Source organism: Oncorhynchus masou, chromosome 24 (genome assembly GCF_036934945.1).
Source record: "Oncorhynchus masou masou isolate Uvic2021 chromosome 24, UVic_Omas_1.1, whole genome shotgun sequence".
Lineage (NCBI taxonomy): Eukaryota > Metazoa > Chordata > Actinopteri > Salmoniformes > Salmonidae > Oncorhynchus > Oncorhynchus masou.
The window spans coordinates 48,773,952-48,800,096 of record NC_088235.1 but is presented as its reverse complement, the minus strand read 5'-3'; the positions used below and the strand labels follow the sequence as shown (position 1 = coordinate 48,800,096).

General features: G+C 40.0%; 2 protein-coding genes across 4 annotated transcripts in view; both read left to right on the top strand.

Moving 5' to 3' along the window:
• The first annotated feature begins 5,358 nt into the window (after positions 1-5,358).
• On the top strand, positions 5,359-8,177 carry LOC135512291 (ubiquitin-conjugating enzyme E2 D4-like). 2 transcript variants are annotated; one of them, XM_064934171.1, is made up of 7 exons: positions 5,359-5,522; positions 6,178-6,241; positions 6,447-6,478; positions 6,840-6,917; positions 7,032-7,137; positions 7,388-7,439; positions 7,756-8,177. In XM_064934171.1, exons 1-7 carry the CDS (start codon positions 5,499-5,501, stop codon positions 7,799-7,801), a joined length of 402 nt encoding a protein of 133 aa, XP_064790243.1. In that variant the 5' UTR covers positions 5,359-5,498; the 3' UTR covers positions 7,802-8,177. The 2 variants fall into 2 exon arrangements, with proteins under 2 accessions (XP_064790243.1, XP_064790242.1); XM_064934170.1 differs by having other exon boundaries at positions 5,361-5,522; positions 7,346-7,439.
• Positions 8,178-16,927: 8,750 nt separating this feature from the next.
• The window catches only part of LOC135512290 (protein bicaudal C homolog 1-A-like), a 72,695-nt gene continuing 63,477 nt past the window's right edge, over positions 16,928-26,145 (top strand). For both annotated transcript variants that reach the window (XM_064934168.1, XM_064934167.1), the window contains exon 1: positions 16,928-17,521. In XM_064934168.1, the coding sequence (XP_064790240.1) occupies positions 17,329-17,521 (193 nt within the window). In that variant the 5' untranslated portion in view covers positions 16,928-17,328. The remainder of the gene's footprint in view (positions 17,522-26,145) is intronic.

The following is a 26,145-nucleotide window of genomic DNA, read 5'->3' as shown; positions in this document are numbered from 1 at the left end:
ATAGGTCTGTAACAGTTTGGTTCAAGAACGTCTCCCCCTTTGAAGAGGGGGATGACCGCGGCAGCTTTCCAATCTTTAGGGATCTCAGACGATACGAAAGAGAGGTTGAACAAGCTCGTAATATGGGTTGCAACAATTGCGGAGGATAATTTTAGGAAGAGAGGGTCCAGATTGTCTAGCCCAGCTGATTTGTAGGGGTCCATATTTTGCAGCTATTTCAGGACATCAACTATCTGGATTTGGGTGAAGGAGAAATGAGGGAGGCTTGGGCAAGTTGCTGTGAGGGTCCAGAGCTGTTGACTGGGGTAGGGGTAGCCAGTTGGAAAGCATGGCCAGCCATAGAAAAATGCTTATTGAAATTCTCGATAATCGTGGATTTATCGGTGGTGACATTGTTTCCTAGCCTCAGTGCAGTGGGCAGCTGGGAGGAGGTGCTCATATTCTCCATGGACTTTACAGTGTCCCAGAACTTGGTTGCCTACAATACATCTCGATTTACTTCATTATGCATGCACAGTATGTATAGCTTTCGGGTTTAGCTGACACTGTGTCCTAACTTTTTTTTGTCTTCCGTCCTGTTTGCTGCTATGGTCAAATAGATGCATTGTACTCAGTCCTGAATATCCAGAAATAATGAACAAACTCTTTCACTGAAGCATCTTTGACTGGAAGTCACACCACTGTCAGAGCACAAAGGATTTGCACAGAAATTAGCTTCAAGACTCATGTGTCTCATCCCAACCCACACCCTGTTCCTCCATCTCCCTTTCATTTTCCCCCAAACTTCATATAATGAAAAAATGTTTTCAAAGGATCAGAATTAATCAATAAGATGGTCCTTGAAGACTGTCAGTACACCTTGCACAGTGTCATACATTTGTTGGCATATATATATATATATCAGCGGATACTTTGTATTTCCATAGACATTATGTTTAGGGTGCTCACTTCATCAAGCAGAACTGTCTTTTAACCCTTTCTCCCTCTCCCATCATTCCCTATCTATTTGAGGTGCCTTACTCAGTTCCGGTGAGCTCCTACCCAAGTCAAGCACTGCCTCTATGCAGCATGTTACTGGGGATCTCCCTATATTGAACACCTCCGTATAATTAACTACAGCCACCTGGGTACCTTCTGAGAACTGTAGCCCATCCTGTGAGAGAACCCTGTGGGTTTAACATATGTCACATTCCCTGCATCCTTCTTACCCACTTGCCAAGACTGATCTATCCACAAAAGTCAGCTACAACTGAGTGCAGCAGTCCTAGGGAGACCATATGGAGCTCTGGAGGAAGATGTTATTACTGTTCGCTGCAAAATGTATGCAAGTATTTATCGTATGACCAAGATGAAAGCCAAGTCTTTGCTCATTATAAAAAAGCCCTGTTTCACTTTATTTTTCATTCAATTTTCAATACAAAAACAAATGCAATACATTTTTCCTCCATATTTGATCAAACAGTGGAGGTTGTACTTTAAGCTTATGTTATTTTATTTCAGATGTCTGCGTTTTTTCACAGGATCATACACAGTTCAGGGAATTCACACAGTAAAGAACATTAGAGCCATCTGGTGGTTCAAGACAGAACACTTCTCAAACTCGTGCAATGATAATAGAATAGTGACTACTACTAGCCAACAACCAGACAGTTTTAGAATATGCCAGATGTGCCTTATTTGACTTATCTTTACACATTTAGATCTACAGTTGAAGTCGGAAGTTGACATACACTTAGGTTTTTCAACCACTCCACAAATTTCTTGTTAACAAACTATCGTTTTGGCAAGTCGGTTAGGACATCTACTTTGTGCATGACGCAAGTCATTTTTCCAACAATTGATTACAGACAGATTATTTCACTTATAATCCACTGTATCACAATTCCAGTGGGTCAGAAGTCACACTTCCAGTCCTTCCAGTTCTTTGCTGCCAATGACTGGAACGAACTGCAAAAACACTCTGAAGCTGGAGACTCTTACCTCCCTCACTAGTTTTAAGCACCAGCTGTCAGAGCAGCTCACAGATCACTGCACCTGTACACAGCTCATCTAATGATGAGCTACCTCATCCCCATACTGTATTTATTTATCTTGCTCCTTTGCACCCCAATAACTCTACTTGCACATTCATCTTCTGTACATCCTACCATTCCAGTGTTTAATTGCTATATTGTAATTACTTCGACACCATGGCCTATTTATTGCCTCACCTCTCTTATCCTATCTCATTTGCACATGCTGTATCTAGATTTTTGTACAGTATTTTGATTGTATGTTTGTTTATTCCATGTGTAACTCTGTGTTGTTGTATATGTCAAACTGCTTTTCTTTATCTTGGCCAGGTCGCAGTTGCAAATGAGAACTTGTTCTCAACTAGCCTACCTGGTTAAATAAAGGTGAAATAAAAAATAAAATAAAAAACACTAAGTTGACTATGCCTTTAAACAGCTTGGAAAATTCCAGAAAATGATGTCATGGTTTTAGAAGCTTCTGATAGGCTAATTGACATAATTAGAGTCAATTGGAGGTGTACCTGTGGATGTATTTCAAGGCCAACCTTCAAACTCAGTGCCTCTTTGCTTGACATCATGGGAAAATCAAAAGGCATCAGCTAAGACCTCAGAAAAAAATAGTAGACCTCCACAAGTCTGGTTCATCCTTGGGAGCAATTTCCAAATGCCTGACGGTACCACGTTCATCTATACAGACAGTAGTATGCAAGTATAAACACCATGGGACCATGCAGCCGTCATACCGCTCAGGAAGGAGACACGTTCTGTCTCCTAGAGATAAAAGTACTTTGGTGCAAATCAATCCCAAATCAATCCCAGAACAACAGCAAAGGACCTTGTGAAGATTCTGGAGGAAACAGGTACAAAAGTATCTATATCCACAGTAAAACGAGTCCTATATGGACATAACCTGAAAGGCTGCTCAGCAAGGAAGACGCCACTGATCCAAAACTGCCATAAAAAAAGCCAGACTATGGTTTGCAACCAACTGCACATGGGGACAAAGATTTTACTTTTTGGAGAACTGTCCTCTGGTCTGATGAAACAAAAATATAACTGTTTGGCCATAATGACCATCGTTATGTTTGGAGGAAAAAGGGGTAGGCTTGCAAGCCGAAGAACATCATCCCAACCGTGAAGCACGGGGTGGCAACATCATGTTGTGGGGGTGCTTTGCTGCAGGAGGGACTGGTGCACTTCACAAAATATATAGCATCATGACGGAGGAAAATTATGTGGATATATTGAAGCAACATCAAGACCTCAGTTAGGAAGTTAAAGCTTGGAAATGGAAATGGACAATGACCCCAAACATACCTCCAAAGTTGTGGCAAAATGGCTTGAGGACAACAAAGTCAAGGTATTGGAGTGGCCATCACTAAGCCCTTACCTCAATCTTATAGAAAATTTACGGGCAGAACTAAAAAAATAATGTGCGAGGAGGCCTACAAACCTGACTCAGTTACACCAGCTGTCAGGAGGAATGGGCCAAAATTCACCCAACTTATTGTGGGAAGCATGTGGAAGGCTACCCAAAACGTTTGACCCAAGTTAAACAATTTAAAGGCAATGCTACCAAATACTAATTGAGTGTATGTAAACTTCTGACTCACTTGGAATGTGATGAAAGAAATAAAAGCTTAAATAAATAATTCTCTCTACTATTATTCTGACATTTCACATTATTAAAATAAAGTGGTGATCATAACTGACCGAAAACAGGGAATTTTTATTATGATTCAATGTCAGGAATTGTGAAAAACTGAGTTTAAATATATTAGGCTAAGGTGTATGTAGTAGGTCCTCTCAGTCAGGAAAGATCAATGAGAGAAACGTTTTTCTAACTGTGTAGAAAAGCATGATCTGGGCCTCCCAAGTGGTGCAGCGGTCTAAGGCACTGTATCGCAGTGCTAGACGCATCACAACAGACTAGTGTTCGATCCTAGGCTGTGTTGCAGCCGGCTGCGACCGGGAGAATAATGAGGTGGCACACAATTGGCCCCGTGTCAACCGGGTTAGGGGAGGGTTTGGATGGGATGTCCTTGTCCCATCATGCTCTAGTGACTCCTTGTGTTGGGCCAGGCGCATGCACGCTGATTTTGTTCACCAGCTGTATGGCGTTTCCTCCAACACATTGGTCCGGCTGGCTTCCGGCTTAAGCTTGCAGAGTGTAAAGAAGCATTGTAAATATTCACTCTTTTGAGAGTTTCACTTTTGTCAGCCTTGGAGAGAGAAAGCACCTGGTAATCCAGAGCAGCGAGAGCTTTCCTGGATGACTCGTTATCGTCTGCCTCAAAGTGAGCATAGAATGTGCTAAGCTCCTCTGGGAGGGAGGCTTAGGTGGGCACCACAAAGCTGGATTTGTCTTTGTAGTCCGTGATAACCATGTGTCGTGAGTCTGAGTTGTCGAACATCGATTCATGTTTGAGTTTGTATTGTCTTTTTGCGTCCCTTAATGGATTTGCGGTGCTCAACCTTGTTTGCCTTGTATGTATCTCGCTCCATCAAAATTTCACATACACAGCAGATTTTTTTTTTTACCTTTATTTAACTAGGCAAGTCAGTTAAGAACAAAATCTTATTTTCAATGACGGCCAAAGAACAGTGGGTTAACTGCCTGTTCAGGAGCAGAACGACAGATTTGTACCTTGTCAGCTCAGGTTTTGAACTTGCAACCTTCCTGTTACTAGTCCAACGCTCTAACCACTAGGGTACCCTGTTATTGCAGGTGCAGTGAAATGCTTGTGTTCCAAGCTCCAACAGTGAGGTTAATATCTAACATATCACAACAATACACACAAATCGAAAAGTAAAATAATGAAATGAAGAACTATAAATATTAGGACAAGCAATGTCAGAGAGGAATTGACTAAAACACAGTAGAATAGAATACAGTTTCACAGGGAGGTGTTCCGACCCAGGGCCACATTCTTACATAGGTATTCCTCTTGTCCAGATGGGATAGGGCAGTGTGCAGTGTGATGGCAATTGCATCGTCTGTGGACCTATTGGGGCGGTAAAGCAAATTGAAGCGTGTCTCTAGGGTGACAGGTAAGGTGGAGCTGATATGATCCTTGACTAGTCTCTCAAAGCACTTCATGATAAGAGATGTGAGTGCCACAGGGCGATAGTAATTTAGTTCAGTTACCTTTGCATTCTTGGATACACTATTACATGGTTTGCTGATTCTTTAAATACCTATCCAGGCCTTGTAATATCTGGCATATGTCAGCAACGCCTGGGCTGAGGACGCGCCCAATATATTACTTGCAGCTGTCCAGAGTGTACTGTCACTTTAACAGGCTGATGTTAGAAGTAAAAACTATAATCCCCAGAATTCACCGCGGTTTGCTTCCTCGAACAAAAAGCGGAAACAAAAGAAATCATACATATCTCAAAACTAATTTTTGTGAGCTGAGCCGAGAAGCAGGTATACAACTGACAGTGTCCAGTCGTTACATCATACATCTAAAGCAGGGGGCTGACATGGCTTTGAAAAGAATACAGAAGGTAAGTGTGTCCATAAATGTTTTTACGTCGTCATGCTAATAAACGGTTGGTCTATGTCCTGACACAAAATCCAATGATAGCATAACGTTAGCTAGTGGCTATTGGTCTGGATGTTCTGTGCTACAACTAGCTAGCCTAGTTACGTTAACTACCAGCATCAGTCAATCATTAACTAATTAATTATCAATCAGTAACTGGCCAAATTAACTAGCTTTCGGTGTAACTTTAGTTAACTAGATAAATTAGCTAGCTTTCGGTAGTTGTATCGCTGTTCTGGTTATTTCTGTCTATGATGAGCAATGTGGGCCTGAATAAAAACGCTTCTGGAACCGCGATCATCACGAGTGGGCTATTGTATATCTGCTTGGTTTACTTTCAGTGTATATTTCAACATAACATATCAGCAATGCGCCTTAAATGATATCATTCATTACATTTTGCAGTAAGTTATTGATATGGCGATCAATTCCAATCTACAGATATAAGCTAGCTATAGCAAGGCCTCCTTGAATCTGTATAAAGTCATAGACCACAAGACTGGCTTGTCAAAGTAACAACATTGTTAAAGTAGTCAATGCACATTTATGGAATTCCCCCCCCCTATACAAATTTCATTGTGCTACCATGCTTTTTTTTGTTGTTTTTTTTAAAACAGGAGTTGCATGACTTGCAAAGGGACCCTCCTGCTCAATGCTCAGCTGGACCAGTTGGAGAGGACTGTAAGTTCCAGTACAGTTGTTGTGGCCACCCCAAATAAACAAAAATTAATGCAGAAATAAAATTGGATGAATACGGACTTTGTATGTGACTCAGTTAATAGGACATGAAGGGGAGTTTACCTGGTCAACTCATTCCTTTTAGATTACTATTTGCGTTGTATTATTGTCAATAATTATGATTTATTCTGTCTCATCTTTATTTTAGTGTTTCATTGGCAAGCCACCATCATGGGACCTGTAAGCCCTTTTCTAAATTCACATTTTTTTCTCGTATAATTGTCAACATTATGTTGATTGCTGGTAGAAGCTCTTTATTCTGCATTGATCCCATTTGTTATAAGCTCAACCTTTTTGCACCACCAAAGAAACAAGTGTTAATGGTCTCCTTGTCTTACTGTATAGCCTTCTGTAACTGAGTTACTTACATGATATGCTTGGATGTGTATCGTCTCCAGTAAACCCCCATCACATTCTTGTTGCTATAAACAATGACACGTAAAGTGAGGTTGACTGTGGGCTTTAACATTATATGGAGTATTGGATGTTACTTTATGGTTCACATCACTGGTTTAACAATTGACCTTTATCTCTCTTTTAGACTGACAGCCCATATCAGGGAGGAGTATTCTTCCTCACCATCCACTTCCCCACAGACTATCCCTTCAAACCACCAAAGGTTAGAAACACCTCACAGCTCCTGTTATTACTCAATATTCCCCTGGGTGTAGAGTACCCTCAACCACATATTTAGGCCTGACATTTTTTCTCTGCATGTATTGTCTTTCCATAGGTAGCCTTCACAACGAAAATCTATCACCCAAACATAAACAGTAATGGTAGCATTTGTCTGGACATTCTGAGGTCACAGTGGTCCCCAGCACTTACAGTTTCGAAAGGTAAGACAAACTGGCTCACATTCACAGTTTGTAAACCAACTTTGTTTTGTCTCGTTTCTACCCTAATTGCACAATATGAAATAATTCAAGCAAAATGATATATATCTCAAATGTTTTCCTAATTTGTTTAACTGTTGCCCTTGACTATTGTGATGGTGTAATTGCAAAATAGACTCATCCTGGTTATCCTCACCTTTTGTTCTTCCAGTTTTATTGTCCATATGTTCTTTGCTATGTGACCCAAACCCAGATGACCCCCTAGTCCCAGACATAGCACACATCTACAAGCAGGACAAAGAAAAGTAAGTTAACTCTCCCACACACCCCCATCCCTCTTTTGCATTTACCTTTATTTAACTAGTCAAGTCAGTTAAGAACAAATTCTTATTTTCAATGGTGGCCTAGGAACAGTGGGGTAACTGAATTTCTTTCGTGTTTACAGCTTCTAGTCAATTATAGAATAAACATACATTCTGAAAATAGACACTCCTACCAGGATATGTACTGTATAGTGATATGGCTGCTGAAACAACAAGACTTGCTGAATGTACGTTTTGGCTGTAGATTGCGCAATTGGTCTTTGTTAAACCTGGTTTTCATTTTCTTTTGTTTTTACAGGTACAACAGATTAGCAAGAGATTGGACTCAAAAGTATGCAATGTAAAGGACTGATGTTTTAGACAACGGAAAAAGCTTAAGCAAATGTATTTCCTGGACACCTCTGAAAACAAAGTACTGTTGCCACCCCTCATCCACACTGGTTCAAGAAAGTGTTTTATATGGGAAGCACTTTCTATGCCCAAATTAACTGTTTTTATGCTTTGAACTCATTATTTTCTTTGACATTCCCAATGTTATATAAATTATTATTCAGTTATTGCTGCGATGGCCATAAAGATTTAAAAATATATATATATATGAATCCAGTCCCATCTCTCATCTTATAGGTAATTTTTTTCTTTCTTTTAGATATTTTTATTGTATAGTATCAAGCTATACTTAATCTATTTTTATTATTTTGCATTAAAAAGTAAAACAAATGGATCTTGTCTTTATTGTGATACTGGAGTTGCGTTGTATTGTGATTTCCAGTTCTGGACCTTAGTGTTTAGAGAAGTACAGTATTTCTCTCCCATTGTGCATCAACCCTTTAACTGAATTGATTGAAAAGGAAGCTACATTATGGCAACATCAAAAAGCACCCTCTTATCATATCAGAGGGGAAATTGGGGCTTCTAGCACATTGGTTTTTATACCTGTCCCATTTATTTCAGATCTAAGGCTTTTTCTGGTCATGGCAGCAGATTTCAGATTGTCCCCATGCCATTTTTTTTACTTCACCACTAGATGACAGCATTTACCTGTTCTCACCTGCTATGCTCAGTTCAATGGCTAATTACACCAATCAATTACAGTTACCTTGTTTTTCCTAATCAATACCTCCACAGTTAATGGCATGGTACGGTTGCTTACTTCTGTGACTTTCAGGTTTAATTATTTGACAGGGAATTCTGACTTCACAGAGGCTCTAGGCCTAGGTGAGGATAAAAGTTGCCATTGTGAACTTAAACATTGAATTATAATAAAATATACATACTGTTTGTTCAGTCCCCTTGATGTAGCCTATGTACTACCTGAATTGCTGTGGAATAGAGCTGTAAAATGTAGGCCTAAATTAAATTGCGCATGAATGTTTCAATTTCAGAGGTAATTCAACTATCTTTACTGGTATCGACAATGTTATCTCACGGTATTAACTTGTACAGAAGCAGTTGAAAGATTAAGGCTCTTGTTTCTGTATTGCAGGGTTCCAATAGGTGGCCGCAAGTGCTTTTATTTGGCCCCCAAAGTTTTCTGAGCAAAAAATATATATTTTCATTGTTGGCCAAAGGACTAAAATCACCAGGAAATCAGCTCAGTGATCTTAATTTATTTAGGAAATCTGTTCCTAAGTATTCCCATGGATAAATAGAGGCATGTGTGCTCATACCCCAATGTAATCAAGGTTTGAAATGATTGTATTCAAGTACTATATCTGTTTGAGCTTCTTGTGGTTATTTTGCAGTGTATATATTATGTTCTGACCTCCCGACATACCACTCAAGAAAAAAATGTGCCTTGGCTGAATGTAATTTGGGCACACTGCCTCAGGATGCTTTAGAATGTGAATTGCTTCTTAAATGTTTCATGAATAGAAGACATATAAGCTGAAGTCTGCATTGGTGGGACACTTTTTGGTAGATAAATCACCCTATCGTAAATCCTGTGATGTTCAATTAAGGTAATGTAAAAAAAAAAATGAAACAAGAATTTATTATTCAGTGGACGCTACAACCCCTAAAACATCATAACCCTACTTTTTCTGAAGCGTGTTTTTCAGTGTTAGTGGCACACTTATGTACATGAAGCGGACACTTTTCCCATTAGAAATACATTTGTGTCCCACTCTACCTTGTGAAATTGTCAAGACTTTGTAGAGGCTTAGATAACACTGTTTGAAAATGACAACCTTTCACTAGACCCTCTCCATGTCCTTGTAAAATTGATTTGGGGACATTCCAAGCTCTTGGTGAAAATATGATTAAAGGAGCACAGCTTTTAATTGATACTGAAACACCTATCACCCTCCAAATGCTGTCCACTTTCATAAATGTAGCCTCTTCTATCCTCCCGTTCTTACATGTAATGGAGAGAATCCCAATTGCATAGGCCTACTCCTTGAGTTCTCTTTTCTTGCCTCCTCAAACCCCATTGGATCAGATAGCCAGAGGTCCCACCACTCTGAGCTTCTTCTCCAATGGTTCTGAGAAGGTGAGGAGAGACTAGGCGAGAACCATGAAATTGAGATTCTCCAATTGTCCTTTCTTTCCTTTCCGACTCTTATTTCCCTCTAATTCCTTCCAATGTCATCCTATGCTGTTTATGTGCCTTCAAAAAGTATTCATACACCTTACTTAATTCAGACTTAATTCAAAATGGATTACATATTTTTCCTCACCCATCTACATACAATACTCCATAATTACATGTTTTAGAAATATTTGCTAATTTATTGAAAATAAAATACAGAAATATCTAATTTACATCTCAATTTAATCAATTCACACCACTAAGTCAATACTTTCTAGAATAACCTTTGGCGGAGATTACAGCTGTGAGTCTTTTTGGGTAAGTGTAAGAACCTTGCACACCTGGATTGTACAATATTTGCCCATTATTCTTTTTACAGTTCTTCAAGCTATGTCAAGTTGTTTTTTGAACATTGCTAGACAGCCATTTCCAAGACTTGCCATAGATTTTCAAGCCGATTTAAGTCAAAACTAACTAGGCCACTCAGGAACATTCAATGTCATATTGGTAAGCAACTCCAGTGTAGATTTTGCCTTGTGTTTTAAGGTTATTGTCCTGCTGAAAGGTGAATTTGTCTCCCAGTGTTTGTTGGAAAGTAGACTCAAGCAGGTTTTCCTTTAGGACTTTTCCTGTGCTTATAGCTGTACTCAGTTTCTTATATTGGGCACCCCTCTGAGGCTGCATAATAATTTACTCTGTCGTCACAGAAAATGATCACAGTGGCATGCCATTCATTTTCTAATAAAAGCTGAGTACTGGGATATTGTCCAGACAAAGATTTTTAGTGTAGCAATATTAAGTTGTATGAAATTAAATAAGATGTGAAAAATAGGCTATGCAAAAATGTGGGCACCCTTGTCATTCTGTTGATTTGAATACCTGTAACTACTTAGCACTGATTAATTGGAACACACAATTGGTTTGGTGAGCTCATTAAGCCTTGAACTTCATAGACAAGTGTATCCAATCATGAGAAAAGGTATTTAAGGTGGCCAATTGCAAGTTGTTGTTCTCTTTGACTCTCCTCTGAAGAGTGGTAACATGGGGGCCTCAAAACAACTCTCAAATGACCTGAAAACAAAGATTGTTCAACATTATGGTTTAGAGGAAGGCTACAAAAAGCTATCTAAGATATATAAGCTGTCAGTGTCCACTGTGAGGAACATAGTGGGGAAATGGAAGACCACAGGCATAGTTCTTGTTAAGGCCAGAAGTGGCAGGCAAAGTAAAAATATTGGGGAGACATAGGCGAAGGATGGTGAGAAAGGTCAAAAACAGCCCACAAACCACCTCCAAAGACCTACAACATCATCTTGCTGCAGATGGTGTCACTGTGCATCGTTCAAGAATTCAGCGCACTTTGCACAAGGAGAAGCACTATGGGAGAGTGATGTGGAAGAAGCCTTTTCTGCACACACACCACAGAGTCGCTTGATGTATGCAAACGCACAATTGGACAAGCCAGCTTCATTTTGGAATAAGGTGCGGTGGACTGATGAAACAAAGATTGAGTTATTTGGTCATAACAAGGGATGTTATGCATGGCGGCAAAAGAACACAGCGTTCCAAGAAAAAAAAATTGGTGGGGGTTCCATCATGCTGTGGTACTGGGAATCTTGTTAAAGTTGAGGGTCGCATGGATTCCACTCAATATCAGCAGATTCTTGGGAATAATATTGAAGAATCAGTCACAAAGTTTAAGTTACGCCGGGGCTGGATATTTCAACAAGACAACGACCCAAAACACTGCTCAAAATCTACCCGGGAATTTTATGCAGAGGAACAAGTACAATGTTCTGGAATGGCCATCCCAGACCTGAATATCATTGAGAATCTGTGGGATGATTTGAAGCGGGCTGTCCATGCTCGGCAACCATCAAACCTAACTGAACTGGAGATCTTTTGTAAGAAGGAATGGTCCTAAATACCTTAATCCAGAATCCAGACACTCATCAGAGGCTATGGGAAGTATCTAGAGGCTGTTATTTTAGCAGAAGGAGGCTCTACTAAATATTGATGTGATTTTTCTATTGGGGTGCCCAAATATATGCACCTGTCTAATTTTGTTTTGATGCATATTGCACATTTTCTGTTAATCCAATAAACCTAATTTCACTACTGAAATATTACTGTGTCCATCAGTTATTTGATAGATCAAAATGAAATTGCTGATTCAAACACCCAATTATTTATAAATGGAAATTGTCAGGGGTGCCCAAACTTTTTCATACGACTATATGATAAACAGAGAGTAGCAGCAGCATAAAGAGAGGGGTTGGGGGAAGGCACACAATGCAAATAGTCCGGGTAGCCATTTGATTACCTGTTCAGGAGTCTTGTGGCTTGGGGGTAAAAACTGTTGAAGCCTTTTTGTCCTTGACACTCCGGTAGTAGAGAGAACAGTCTATGACTGGGGTGGCTGGGGTCTTTGACAATTTTTAGGGCCTTCTTCTGACACTGCCTGGTGTAGAGGTCCTGGATGGCAGGCAGTTTAGCCCTAGTGATGTACTGGGCCGTACGCACTACCCTCTGTAATGCCTTGCAGTCAGAGGCCGAGCAATTGCCGTGCCAGGCAGTGATGCAACAGGATGCTCTCGATGTTGCAGCTGTAGAACCTTTTCAGGATCTCAGGACCAATGCCAAATATTTTTCGTTTCCTGAGGGGGAATAGGCTGTGTCGTGCCCTCTTCACGAATGTCTTGGTGTGTTTGGACCATTCTAGTTTCTTGATGTGGACACCAAGGAACTTGCTAAACTTGTAATTTGACATTTGAATACATTCAATAAGATTAGCAAGTATTCATCTTCTGCCGATCTACCTTTCCAGTGTTTAATTGCTATATTGTAATTACTTCGCCACCATGGCCTACTTATTTCCTTAACTTACCTCATTTGCCCTCACTGTATATATACTTTTTGTTTTCTTTTGTTCTACTGTATTATTGACTGTATGTTTTGTTTATTCCATGTGTAACTCTGTTGTATGTGTTGAATTGCTACGCTTTATCTTGGCCAGGTCGCAGTTGCAAATGAGAACTTGTTCTCAACTAGCCTACCTGGTTAAATAAAGGGGAAAAAAATATATATTTTATGATTATGAATATTCTGCTGTGAATAAAAATACATTTGCAGATTTTGAATCTGTGCACGTTCTGAGTTCTGTGACTGTTATCACATTACCAAGAGATTTATACTCTTGTAGAATGTTTTGTATGTTTGTAGAAGGATATTTGGAAGTGAAAATGTGATTTGCGCTCTGGGTGCAGGACCTTTTACTCCTGACAACCAGTTCCCTCTGCCAAAACTACAACCGCCTAAACATTGGCTGGATTGTTCCATCAATCAAATCTCAGGAAGTAGCTCCCCACATGAGCAATAGAGGATGAGGGCAATTAACTGAAAACAATCTACTTGAAAGTAATAGTCTCTTTTATCTGTGTTCATCTGTTTTTTTGGTGTGTGAAAAGGCATGACAGCAGTTTGCTTATCATGTGAATATAATGGTACATTTCAGACAAACTCCAGACCAGGGGAAAACAAATATATTTTCTAGTTAGTGAACCATCTGATTGTTGAAGTAGATTATAAATGCCATTAGCTAGCTAGGTAGCTAAATTGAAACTGCTGGGGCAAATCTAGTTAGCTAGCTAACTCCCGCCATCATCACTGCAGTGTAGTTAATGTTAACTAGGTTTGTGGAGAATATATATTTGAAGCTTTATTTTAAAGACTTGTTACTGACTTTTGAACACTTGTCAAACTACTTCTTTCCACTGCTTGTTTATTGAATAATTAGTGACTAAAAAGGTTGAGAAGAAAAATGCTCCTCCCTATTTCACTTTAAATAGACTTTTACGCTGGTTGGGTATCATTTGGCTGATGTGCATATTTACATGAGTATTTAATTAGCCTAGTTAGCCAAGTTACTGACTGACTAGGATTATTTTATTTATTTGTTTTCGTTTCCATTCACAACTTGTATGTGAGGAAAATCATACTGTATAAAAACAAAATTATGACAGCTGTGATGGAAAGCGGAAGTTTCAGTATAATTTTATAAATGCCGGCGGATCATTTGTTAATTCGACATGTTAGGAACTTTTTGTATCGGTAAAATTAACTATACAAGAAATGGTGGTGGAAACACCTTTATGTGCAAATATTGATATAACAACCATCATATCAAAGTAAATTTGGATTCATGTGATGATATGGTGGTGTGTGGTCCTCCCACTATGACTCGGGAAACCATACAGTTTATTAGGCTACAGATTAAATAAATGAGGATGAACTTCACAGGGTGGTGAAAGTGCACAGTGATCTTGATGCTCCTTTCAAGTATATATCAACAGGTTTATTCTGGTGACAGGATGATCAATGCTTGACTGCTGTTTGACAAATACAAATATTCTTGCTCTTATCCATAATAATCTCATCATGTAGACTAGCCAACCCGCAAAGCCTACCCGCACTGTATCTGCAAACTGTTGGCTAGAGTGCACGTGCCAAGACCAGAGTAGGCACAGTTTGCTATTTAACACAGTTTTTGTGACAAATCTATTGTTAGAGAGCAGACAGTCTTGCGACATGCAGGAGACCTGGTTCAAACCCAGTTAGTCACAAGAGCAAGATTAAATAGGGAGGGGAAAGGCTTTCCTAAAGACGCCTATGACAGGGCTTGTCAAAAAGTATTCAACCCCTTTGTTAAGACAAGCCTAAATAGGTTTGGGACTAAAAATGTGCTTAACAAATCACATAATAAGTTGCATGGACTCATTCCGTGTTCAGTAATTGAGGTTAACATGATTTTTGAATGACTACCCCATCTCTGTACCCCACACATACAATTATCTGTAAGGTCCCTTAATTGAGTAGAACATTTCAGGCTTGGATTCAACCACAAAGACCAGGGAGGCTTTTCAATGGCTTGCAAAGAAGGGCACCGATTGGTAGATGTTTTAAAAATAAAAAAGCAGACACTGAATATCCCTGAAGTTTTTAATTACACCTTGTCATTACAAAGATACAGGCATCCTTCTAACTCAGTTGACGGAGAGGAAGGAAACTGCTCAAGGATTTTCACCATGAGGCCAGTGGTGATTTTAAAACAGTTACATGGTTTAATGGATAAGATATCAGAAAACTGAGGATGGATAAACAACTCCACAGTATTAACATAAATGACAGCAATATTAACATAAGGAGCATCAATCACTGTGCACTTTCACCACCCTGTGAAGTTCATCCTCATTTATTTAATCTGTAGCCTAATAAACTGTATGGTTTCCTGAGTCATAGTGGGAGGACCACAAACCACCAAATCATCGCATGAATCCAAATTTACTTTGATATGATGGTTGTTATATCAATTTTTGTGCATAAAGGTGTTTCCACCACCATTTCTTGTATAGTTAATTGTACCGATACAAAAAGTTCCTACCATGTCGAATTAACAAATGATCCGTCAGCATTTATAAAATTGTACTGAAACTTCCTGTTTTCATCACAGCTGTCATTATTTTTTTTTATACAGTATGATTCTTCTCACATACAAGCTGTGGATGGAAACATGTTTACTGTTGAATAAAACTGAAGTTGTTTTTAAAGGTTTCCGTTACCCATTTAGGTAAATTGCTCAATAATAAATTGGCTACAGCCTGTATGCCCTTCCACCTATCTGTTTCATGTCTCAGGTTGCCCGCAAAAGCCAGCATGGATAGACATGTTTCTAGCATAAAGCATTGCGGACCAAATAAAGGGATACCTAATCAGTTGTACAACTGAATGCCTTCAACTGAAATGTGCCTTCCACATTTATCCCAACCCCTCTGAATCAGAGAAGTGCAAGGGGCTGCCTTAATTAACATCCACAGCGACTGGGGAACAGTGGGTTGTTAACTGCCTTGCTCAGGGTAGAATGACAGAGTTTTACCTAGTCAGCTCAGGGATTTAATCCAGCAACCTTTCGGTTACTGGCTCAACACTCTAACCACTAGGCTACCTGCCACCCTAATAAACTGTTATAGATCACTTTGTATATTCGGATCTGTTTTATTAAGCTAACAAGGGATAGGCGTGTGCTTTTTGCCATTTTCTTTAATAAAAGGTAGGCCTATGACATACCCTCTCTTACCCCATCAATTTGAGTCTTGGTTTTAACTTACAGCCCTTCACTGACACAGAGGCGGAATTGACCGACAAAAATCTATGTATATAGCAGCCTAATTGAATCTGTCAAACAGGCAGATTGATTGTGGCATAGCTGCTGCTGCTTCATGTTACTCGAATCTGGCTTATTGTGAGGTCAATAACGCTGATAAATACATCATGGGCAAGAAACCTATTGATTTGAATCAAATAAAGTAGTAACAAGCTATCAATGCTGACCTTCGGTCCTCCTCATCATGTCATTTACACCATCTCAGCAGCTATAATAGAAATATAATTTTGCTCTGTGCTTTTCCCGAGCATGCATTCCGTAGCAGACGCACTTGACATTGCAGAACCAGCTGAGAATTAGAGATGAGGGGCAACATCGAGCACACATAAATTTATAGCCTAATTAGTAACTGATTCTAAAACACTGAGAATAAATTACACGACCTTCTCCTGAACTCGATTGAACAAAAATACTAAATCCTCCCCTTAACTGAAATTGAAAAAGCATGCCCGCCCCCATTTTCCTCCAGATAACCATTCTGTAAATTTCAATCCAGCCCTTAGAATTAAATGTGGAGTGGAGCTTTATAGTTAGGGTAGGATACTTGTTGACATCATGTGACCTGCGTAACCTTCAAAATTATTCGGCAATCCTAATTTATTCGAAAACACCGTTTACATCATAATTTGTCGCAATGAAAAAAGTTAGACAAAAGAAGATGAACACCTCTCGAACGAATACAAATGTTGTCGATCTATAGAACATTCCTGCTATACCTATCTTCATTACACATTTTCAAATGTTTTTGTGTTTTTTTTGCGACGTTTTTGTCGGATAAACCTGAGTCAATGGAAAATAAACCTGTTGATTGGGACAAATGAGAGACATCAATAGTACATGCTAAAGAAACTACATTTGGGAGGAGTCCCACATATTGGAGTTGTGTCTGACACCTGAAACTTTACTTGTGTTCGAGACTCAGCAAACCGCCACTCAATGGGGAAAACAGAGGGGCTCGAGGAAACGGTCGAGGAAGAAGTCAATGCGCAACAATGAGTCTGGACAAAATCTCAAAGTGATAGATAAATAAGGGAAAGTAGGTTTTACAATCCACAACGTGGTAGTTTACATTTCTTTTTTTAGAAACGCAGTGGCCATTGGAAACGTTGCTGTGCAGCGCAATGGCTACCCAGTGCGACTCTCTGAGCGGATACTTGCAACAGTCGGACCAGGGCTCAAATAGCGAGCGTAGTACTGACTCTCCGGTCCCCGGGTCCGAGGATGACTTGAGCGGACCCCATGCCTTACCAGACCCGGAGTGGACGGAGGAGAGATTTCGAGTGGACCGCAAGAAACTGGAAATCATGTTATTAGGTAAAGAAAGAAATACAGATATTTTTGCCATGTTTTGCAAAAGTTTAAAACATTCCTTTGTTTTGAGAATGGGAACGATGCCAACGATGTTTTACTCTTCAAAGAGTATTTGTAGTTTTCTCCTCCACATGCAGTTGCTTATTTTCGTGTCCAATCATTTGTAGGCCTATGTATTACTTTGTAGCGTATCCTGCCTGCCGTTAGACTGTCCAGTATAATTTATTTTATCTTCATTTGAAACATTTCTTTGTACTTTCTTTTGACCACAGAAAGCAACTAGACATTGGCTTCTGCTGGGATGGAATTGAGATATAATCAATGTCATATCGTATCCCCCCCCCCCTAGGATGGGCATATAGTCTAATATAGAACTTTGCCTCAATCAAAACAAACTTTATAGACACGGTTCAATAGTTTATGCAACACTAGTTATTTAATTCTGGCTTAAGTTTAGCATTGTGATGTGTGGTCATGGTCACCACTATAGCCGCGGGAAGTAGGGGTGCTGCAACACCCCCCTGTTAAAAATTCTTTATTTATTTCTTTATTTAATTTTCTTCACAAAAGTAGTGCACTGGGCCTTTACTAGTACTAGCAGAGTGATATAGAAGTCTGTAGCCGGAGAAAAAAAATACATATCCACAGTATCTTGCAGGATTCAATAGGTGGAATTGTAAGAGTTGTTGCCCTGTCCCTTTCTCTGTGATTGTCATTCTAATGGTATTCAGACAAAATAAAAATAATTCCTCAAACATTTACATCAAAAGGTGCAAAGTTATGGGAGAAGACAACATCCACATTAAATTAAATATTTTTCTTGATCAAACAAACACTTTTCGTGCAGTATTAATTTACCATCCTTACAAACCACGTAATGCAAATGTACACTACTGTATGGTCATGTAGGTTTGTACCCTGAGACTTTCCATCACCATGAAGAATAACAATGCACAATACAATATTTGAGTACATTGAGACATCAAGCGGTTTTGACGATGATGTGGCTCATTTGGTAGAGCATGGCGCTTGAAATGCTAGGATTGTGGGTTTGATTACCATGGGGGATCAGTACGGAAAAGTATGAAAATGTATGCACTGGATAAGAGCATCTACTAAAATGGAAAAGGAAGAGTAGACCATTTCAGTTTTCACATAGAAGTAAGTTGCATTTGCAAAGTATTTCAAGAACCTGGAAAACATCAAGCAAGTATTTGTATATTCCACAAGTACTATCAGATTAACGGTTTTGTACAGATAATTATCAGACCCAAGTTACACATTCTGGGGCCTCCCGAGTGGCGCAGTATTCTAAGGCAGTGCTAGCTGTGCCACTAGAGATTCTGGGTTCGAGTCCAGGCTCTGGACTCTCTCTCTGGACTCTTTGTCTCCCGGCTGCGACCGGGAGACTCATTGGGCAGCGTACAATTGGCCCAGCTTTACCCGGGTTACTTGTGAGTGCATTACATTTTAGATAAATAAGCTTTTTGTGTGTATGGAACATTTCTGGGAACTTTTGCTTCAGCTCATGAAACATGGGAGCAACACTTTACATGGTGCATTTATATTTTTGTTCAGAATACATTTAGTTTAAATTTTTTCAAAAAAGTAGTGCACTTGGCCTTTACTAGTCCTGTATTAGCAGACCGATACAGACGTCTTCAGTAATGTTTCTACAGCTCTACCCCACCCCACCCCCCCAGCAAAACGATCGCAGCAACGCCACACCCAAACTTCTTCCCACGGCTATGGTCAGCACACATGCACACATGGTCAGCAGTTGAGGAGCATGCACACAACTCAACCAATGGGAGTCGCTATGAGCAAGTGTGTGTTATGATCTCAAGACTCAAGTTTTACCTTCCTCAATAGCTGGTGAAAACACTTCTCTCAGTAAGACCCCTTAATGAGACCAAACTATCCTAAAAATATTTCCTGGTCATTGGTAGCATCAACATTGTAAAAGCCTACATTTTTTAATGCTTATTAAACCTCATTAAAAGTGTCTATGAAGACCATTTTAGTTAATAGATCATATAGTCTATATTTGCTGTACTGTACAAACTTATAATCATAGATCTGGCTGAGATACAAAGCGGACCTGCATCCAATGTTATAGTTTTCCAGGTGGTGATCATTTTTTCACTCTCCTATCTAATCATCAATCTCTGTCACTGTCATGTCAGTGAACAGTTAAATGATTGATGTCAGGTTTGTGTGTGGTCAGTCTCTAATGAGACGTCCCTAGGAGCGTGTAAAGGATGAGACCATCATCCGTTATTGCAACACACAATCTTGTAGAGGAGGATTCCAGCATTATGTAACTGAAGAAGATTCTCTATCAATCCCACATGAAGATAGTGAGTCGCAATCAGCTGGAGAAACAGCCAAAGCAGACCATACGGGGAACATTAACAAGATATGAGATAATCAACCCAATGAAAACAACCCATGAAACCTCAAATAATATCATACAAAACAAGGGGTTTCATATTCAGCTTGACACAAGACAACCCATGCCTTAGTCTGTCTTGACTGTTCTTTCTTATCCTGTTGGATATGAAGATGTCTAGTCAGTGGGATTCTGCTTGCTCTACTCTCCCTTGATTATTTTATTTTTCATTACAGTACTCTTTTGATCATGATGAGGTAATATCTGATGAATGTTTCATGCTCTAAGCCTCTCCTCGGTGTATGTGTGTCCAATATAATCCAGGTCTGTTTGGTGGATGTTATAGTGAAAAGCATTGTTTAATTGGAGCACAGTTAAATTCTGGCGAGCCTGAGGATTTTGAGGATGCACTCTTTGTTAATTTAATTTAATGGCTTTGTTTTCTTTTTTTGGTTAAAAGAAAATATGCAGTTTGTCTTTTGTATACAGGAATTATGGCAGCTGCTTTTAAAGTAACCCCTATTTCTCTGTCTCTCTCACACACTCACACTCACACTCACACTCACTTCCAGCTCAGCTCCACCTGGTTGTGGCCCCGTTGCTGCTACGCTGCTCTGCATTCCTTAAAGCTCCATGTCATCCCTGCCTTTTCCAGGAAAACAACTTAACAAGAGGGCGTCCCTAAACCCAAGTCTGCCGGACATACTGTATGCAACGTTGTGCGTGTGTGTGCGTGCACAGAGGCAATCTCTTTAATATGTTTTCTAGTGCCTTCTATGACCAGGGCAGGAATTCTCCACATTAACATTCAGCCCATGGCATGAAGTGAATATTACTCTTTGTTTCCATCTCTGGTCAGTCATTGGCCTTTTCTCAACTGGGAGAAGTCAATCCTCCTCAACTCATCCCTTCTTCTTTTCCTCCTTGACCCGAAAACCGATAAGTGGTCACCATATGTATGAGCGTGTCAATTCGTTAATAGGTAAACAGAGGAGTTTGATCCTCTCCTCGAGTGCCTCTGGTGGAATAATTTTGAAATCTGCCACACCCCCTTTGAAACAGCTGTTGTACTCTCAGGAGAAAAGCATGCATACATTTGCGTTACTACTAGTTTTATCAATAAAATGTTGAGCATAACTTAGCTACATTTCTTTTTTTAACCACGTTACACATATATTTGAGGATTCTACCTCTGTAACCATAAATTGCCCTAGTGGAAAAGGATAGTTTTAATTTTATACAAGTGTATTTGTTTCCTCCTCGATTACCTTTCACCTTTTTCAAAAAGGAGGGGAGGAAAGGATGTAAGGAATTAAGGCAATCCTATTGAGAATCTCTAAGTGGTTCAGGGTGAGTGGTCATACAATCTCAACCGTGAAACAGCAATAGCTTTTATCTACTACCTCTTATCTGGTGGAGTTCCAGGATGTACTCTATCCCATGGGGCTTGTCAAATTTTTTAAAGACATTCTTTCTTCAACATTAGTAAGAGTATCCTTGTGTTTTTAAAATGTTATATATGCACAATTAACCAGTGCATTAAGCAGTATTCAGACCCCGTGACTTTTTCCACATTTTGTTATGCCTCTGCCTTATTCTAAAAGTGATTAAATCGCCCCCCCCCCCCATCAACAGACAATACAGAAAAAAGAAAAAATGAAAATATATTACATTTACATAAGTAATCAGACCCTTTTACTCAATACTTTGTTGAAGCACCTTTGGCAGCGATTACAGCCTTGATTCTTCTTAGGTATGATGCTACAAGCTGTATTTGGGGAGTTTCTCCCATTCTTCTCTGAAGATTCTCTCAAGCTCTGTCAGGTTGGGCGGGGAGCGTTGCTGCACAGCTATTGTCAGGTCTTTCCAGAGAAGTAATATTGGGTTCAAATCCGGACTCTGGCTGGGCCACTCAAGGACATTTAGAGACTTGTCCCAAAGCCACTCCTGCGTTGTCTTGGCTTAGGGTCATTGTCATGTTGGAAGTTGAACCTTCACCACGGTCTGAGGTCTGAGCGCTCTGGAGCAGGTTTTCGTCAAGGATCTCTACGTACTTTGCTCCGTTCAACTTTCCCTCTCCCAATCCCTGCTGCTGAAAAACATCCCCACAGCATGATGCTGTCACCCCCATGCTTCATCGTAGGGATGGTGTAAGGTTTCCTTCAGATTTGAGGCTTGGCATTCAGGCCAAAGAGTTCAATCTCAGCTTCATCAGAACAGAGAATCTGAGAGTCCTTTAGGTGCCTTTTGGCGAACTCAAAGCGGGCTGTCATGTGCCTTTTTACTGAGGAGTGGCTTCCGCTGGTCACTCTACCATAGAGGCCTGATTGGTGGAGTGCTGCAGAGATGGTTGTCCTTCTGGAAGGTTCCCCCATCTCCACAGAGGAACTGGAGTTCTGTCAGAGTGACCATCGGGTTCTTGGTCACCTCCCTTTTTTAATTTGTAATTTTGCAAAGATTCTAAAAACCTGTTTTCACTTTGTTATTATGGGGTATTCTGTTTAGATTGAGGGGGGGAGACAATTGAATCAATTTTAGAATAAGGCTGTAATGTAACAATGTGGAAAAGGGAAGGGTTCTGAATACTTTTCGAATGCACTGTATATGTACCTCCAAGCCTGTTTAGGATGCTCTGATTGGTCCTTACATGTTATCGTCAGCGTTCTAACATCTGGTTCTGTTTTCATTAGAGGAGAGGGCTTTGTTGATGTGGGACTCTGTCCTGAAGTGGACACAGCCCAGAGTTTGACCCATAATGAAATCATTGTGTGGGAACTTCCAGTATATGTTTACTCCAGGTTTTATTGTCTGTGACCATATCTCTGGACTCCCTTGCTTTGAAACTTGTGTAACCTGCACTATGCAAAAGGACAAGGATCTGTATAAAGCCTTGCTAATGTTTTAAAGGTGCTTAACAACATTTCCTCCCATCTCAACCTCCAGCCTTGAGATGTTTTGGAAGTCTTCATTTAGAGTAGTAAAAAAAAAACTTAGGAATGTGTGTGTTTTTATTTTGTGAAGTAATAAGACATCTTATCTGAATAGCCATACATAGGTCTCTCTTGGCTTGCATTGCAGCGTGACTTCTTTCCAATCCTCCCTATAAAATCCATTAAGCCAGTATCTGTTGTTCCAGATGGTCATGAGGTGTTGAAATACATATTTTCTCCAAAACGTTCACACACACGGATCTACTTTATGTCAAGACTGTTTTTACTTTGAGAGGCATATCACTTCTAACTGAATTGATACGTGTATACTAAGTGGGGCTGAGGATATACACGTATTTATAGTGTCCTCTGTTTTGTCTGTTTCCCCTGCTATCTGTATCAGAGTTTTTGAGTTGAAGGGAGTGTGTAAGATTTTAAGTTGGAGGAGAGTAGGGGTTGTTGTCGGAGAGAAACAGTTACCCAGAAACGTCATGATGACTACACTGTACATCACCACATTAGAAGGAAATACCCACTAACACTGTTTAGGCCTATGTGGCATATTTTCCCTACCAGTTTGGATCAGATCCTTTTTCCGAAGAATTGTGGGAAATAATGAGCTGAATCGTAACAAAAGTCCCCTGACCATGGAGAACCTCCATTACAGATTATTACAATTTGTTTTGGTATACAATTTGTTTTGAAATGCCTCAAATTTCCTGCCAATGCATTACCTGTTTTAAATCCATTAATGATTGTAAGGTGTCAAACTGTCTGCAGCCCCTCAAGTTAGGATGACCAGACATCCTTGATTTCCGGGGTAAGTCCCCGATTTTGGTGGCCTGTCCCGAGTTAGAGCATCCCTGGAAATGTCACTGATTAGCTCTCAGAATGAAAAAAAGCAACTCTGGAAGTTAAATTGAGGCTGATATTTAAATAATCAAACCCTGTGTCCAATCAGATTTGCATGTAAAACTCGTTTGTTCAGACCTTATGAGACCTTCTGAGAATGTTTGATCAGTGATGGGCTACATTTTAACCACCACATGAACAACATGCCCAGCATTGGCTACAAAACATGGGTGATTCTATAATTACTAGAAAGAATAAGATAACGAGAACTGTGGATGGGTTAGCACATATCTGTGCTATAATTAATAAAAACAAAAATCCCTTTTTCCCCTTTTTTTTCTTGTGCATTTAATTTCCAAAATCTGGTCACCTTACCTCAAGTACTTTGGTGCAGGAAGAAAACTTGAATGTGGTGTAGAGTTTTATAAAAATATAAAAGCTACATGTAAAGTGTTGGTCGCATGTTTCATGAGCTGAAATAAAAGATCCCAGAAATGTTCCGTATGCACAAAAAGCTTCTTTCTCTCAAATGTTGTGCACAAATGTGTTTACATTCCTGTTAGTGAGCATTTTTGCCAAGATAATCCATCCACCTGAAAGGGTTGGCATATCATGAAGCTGATTAAACAGCATGGTCATTACACAAGTGCACATTGTGCTGGGGATAATAAAAGGCCACTCTAAAATGTGCAGTTTTGTTACACAACACAATGCCACAGATGTCACGAGAGATTTTACCGGAGCTGTCGCCAGAGAATTTCATATTAGTTTCTCTACCATAAGATGTCCCTCCCAACATTGTCTTAGAGAATTTGGCAGTGCTTCCAACCGGCCTCACAACCGCAGACCACATTTAAGGCATTGTGTGAGCGAACGGTTTGCTGACGTCAACCTTGTGAAAAGAGTACCCTTATGCCGGTGGGGTTATGGTATGGGCAGGCATAACCTACAGACCATGAACATAATTGCATTTTATCGATGGCAATTTGAATGCACAGAGCTACCGTGATGAGATCCTGAGGCCCATTGTCGTGCCATTCACCCGCCGCCATCACCTCATGTTTCAGCATGATGATGTCGCAAGGATCTGTACACAATTTCTGCAAGTTGAAAATGTCCCAGTTCTTCCATGTCCTGCAAACTCACCAGACATGTCACAGATTGAGCATGTTTGGGATGCTCTGGATCGAGTGTATGATAGCGTGTTCCATTTCCTGCCAATATCCAGCAACGTTACACAGCCATTGAAGAGGAGTGGGACAACATTCCACAGGCCACAATCAACAGCCTGCTCAACTCAATGCGAAAGGGATGGCCCCAGCCGACTTGTAAGTCGCTTTGGACAAAAGCGTCTGCTAAATGGGATATATTATTATTATTATTATTATTATTACTGCATGAGGCAAATGGTGGTCACACCAGATACTGACTGGTTTTCTGATCCACACCCCTACCTTTTTTCAAGGTATTTTTGACCAACAGATGCATATCTGTCTTCCCGGTCATGTGAAATCCCTAGATTAGGGCCTAATTGACTGATTTCCTTATATGAACTGTAACCTTTTGTTCAGTATAATAAGAGGATTTTTATTCACTCAAGTGTGGGAAAGCATTGCCTCAATTTCTAAAAACAAATGTGAATATGTCCATGTATGAGTCATTTCCATAGTTACAAGCAAGGTAAACAGATGTGTATTTGGAGACTTATATTTTATTGTTCATTTCATGCTAACCAAATGTCATTAGTGTCATGTTCCTCAGCAAGAAACAAAAATGTTGCTCAAACAGAAATGGGAACAGAGTCACCTGACCAACAACCAAAACGAAACAGGAGGGGTTCTGAAAGACACTCTTGGGGGTGTCCACTGAGCGCCCACTAAACAAAATAAAAACACTAAAGTTAAAGACAGGAAGCAAAACAAAAAAGTGGTGCAAAATGAAACCAGGGGATTTGGATCAAGGATTGTTGGTCTAAGAAATCAAAATAGGGAGAGACAAATAAAGGTGTTGACCTTCCACATCTCTCAAGACAACTGGAGCACTGGGCCAGCCACTCTTAAACAGCACCTAGGCCAGCACAGGTGAAATACCCTCCCACCAATGATGGCAACCAGCACAGGTGTAACACACACTGACCAACGAGGCGACACCAGTTGGTGCGCCCCACGGGCCAATGAGCTATACGTGCTAAAGTCCAACCACAAAACATAAATGGAAAAAACAAAGCCTGTAAAAATAACTAACTGTACAGTGACACCAAGTAGCCCATGCCCTGCAACATTACCCACTCTCGCCCAATAGGAATAGAGTATGTTGATGCTGAGCTCGTATGTAAAACTGATTCTGTATGGAAAAAGGCAGACTCACAAACTGGGTCAAAATGCCGAAAAAGGGTATGTCTCCTCTCTGCTGCACATGTCCACATTCTGTCTTGAAACAGTGTGGAGTGTGCG

What these genes read in the sequence shown, in the direction of transcription:
- LOC135512291 (XM_064934170.1), top strand. Translation starts at nt 5,499, where the DNA reads ATGGCTTTGAAAAGAATACAGAAG. An exon ending in ATCCCTTCAAACCACCAAAG is followed by an intron (nt 6,918 to 7,031) that starts GTTAGAAACACC and finishes GTCTTTCCATAG; the next exon opens with GTAGCCTTCACAACGAAAAT. An exon ending in TACAAGCAGGACAAAGAAAA is followed by an intron (nt 7,440 to 7,755) that starts GTAAGTTAACTC and finishes TTGTTTTTACAG; the next exon opens with GTACAACAGATTAGCAAGAG.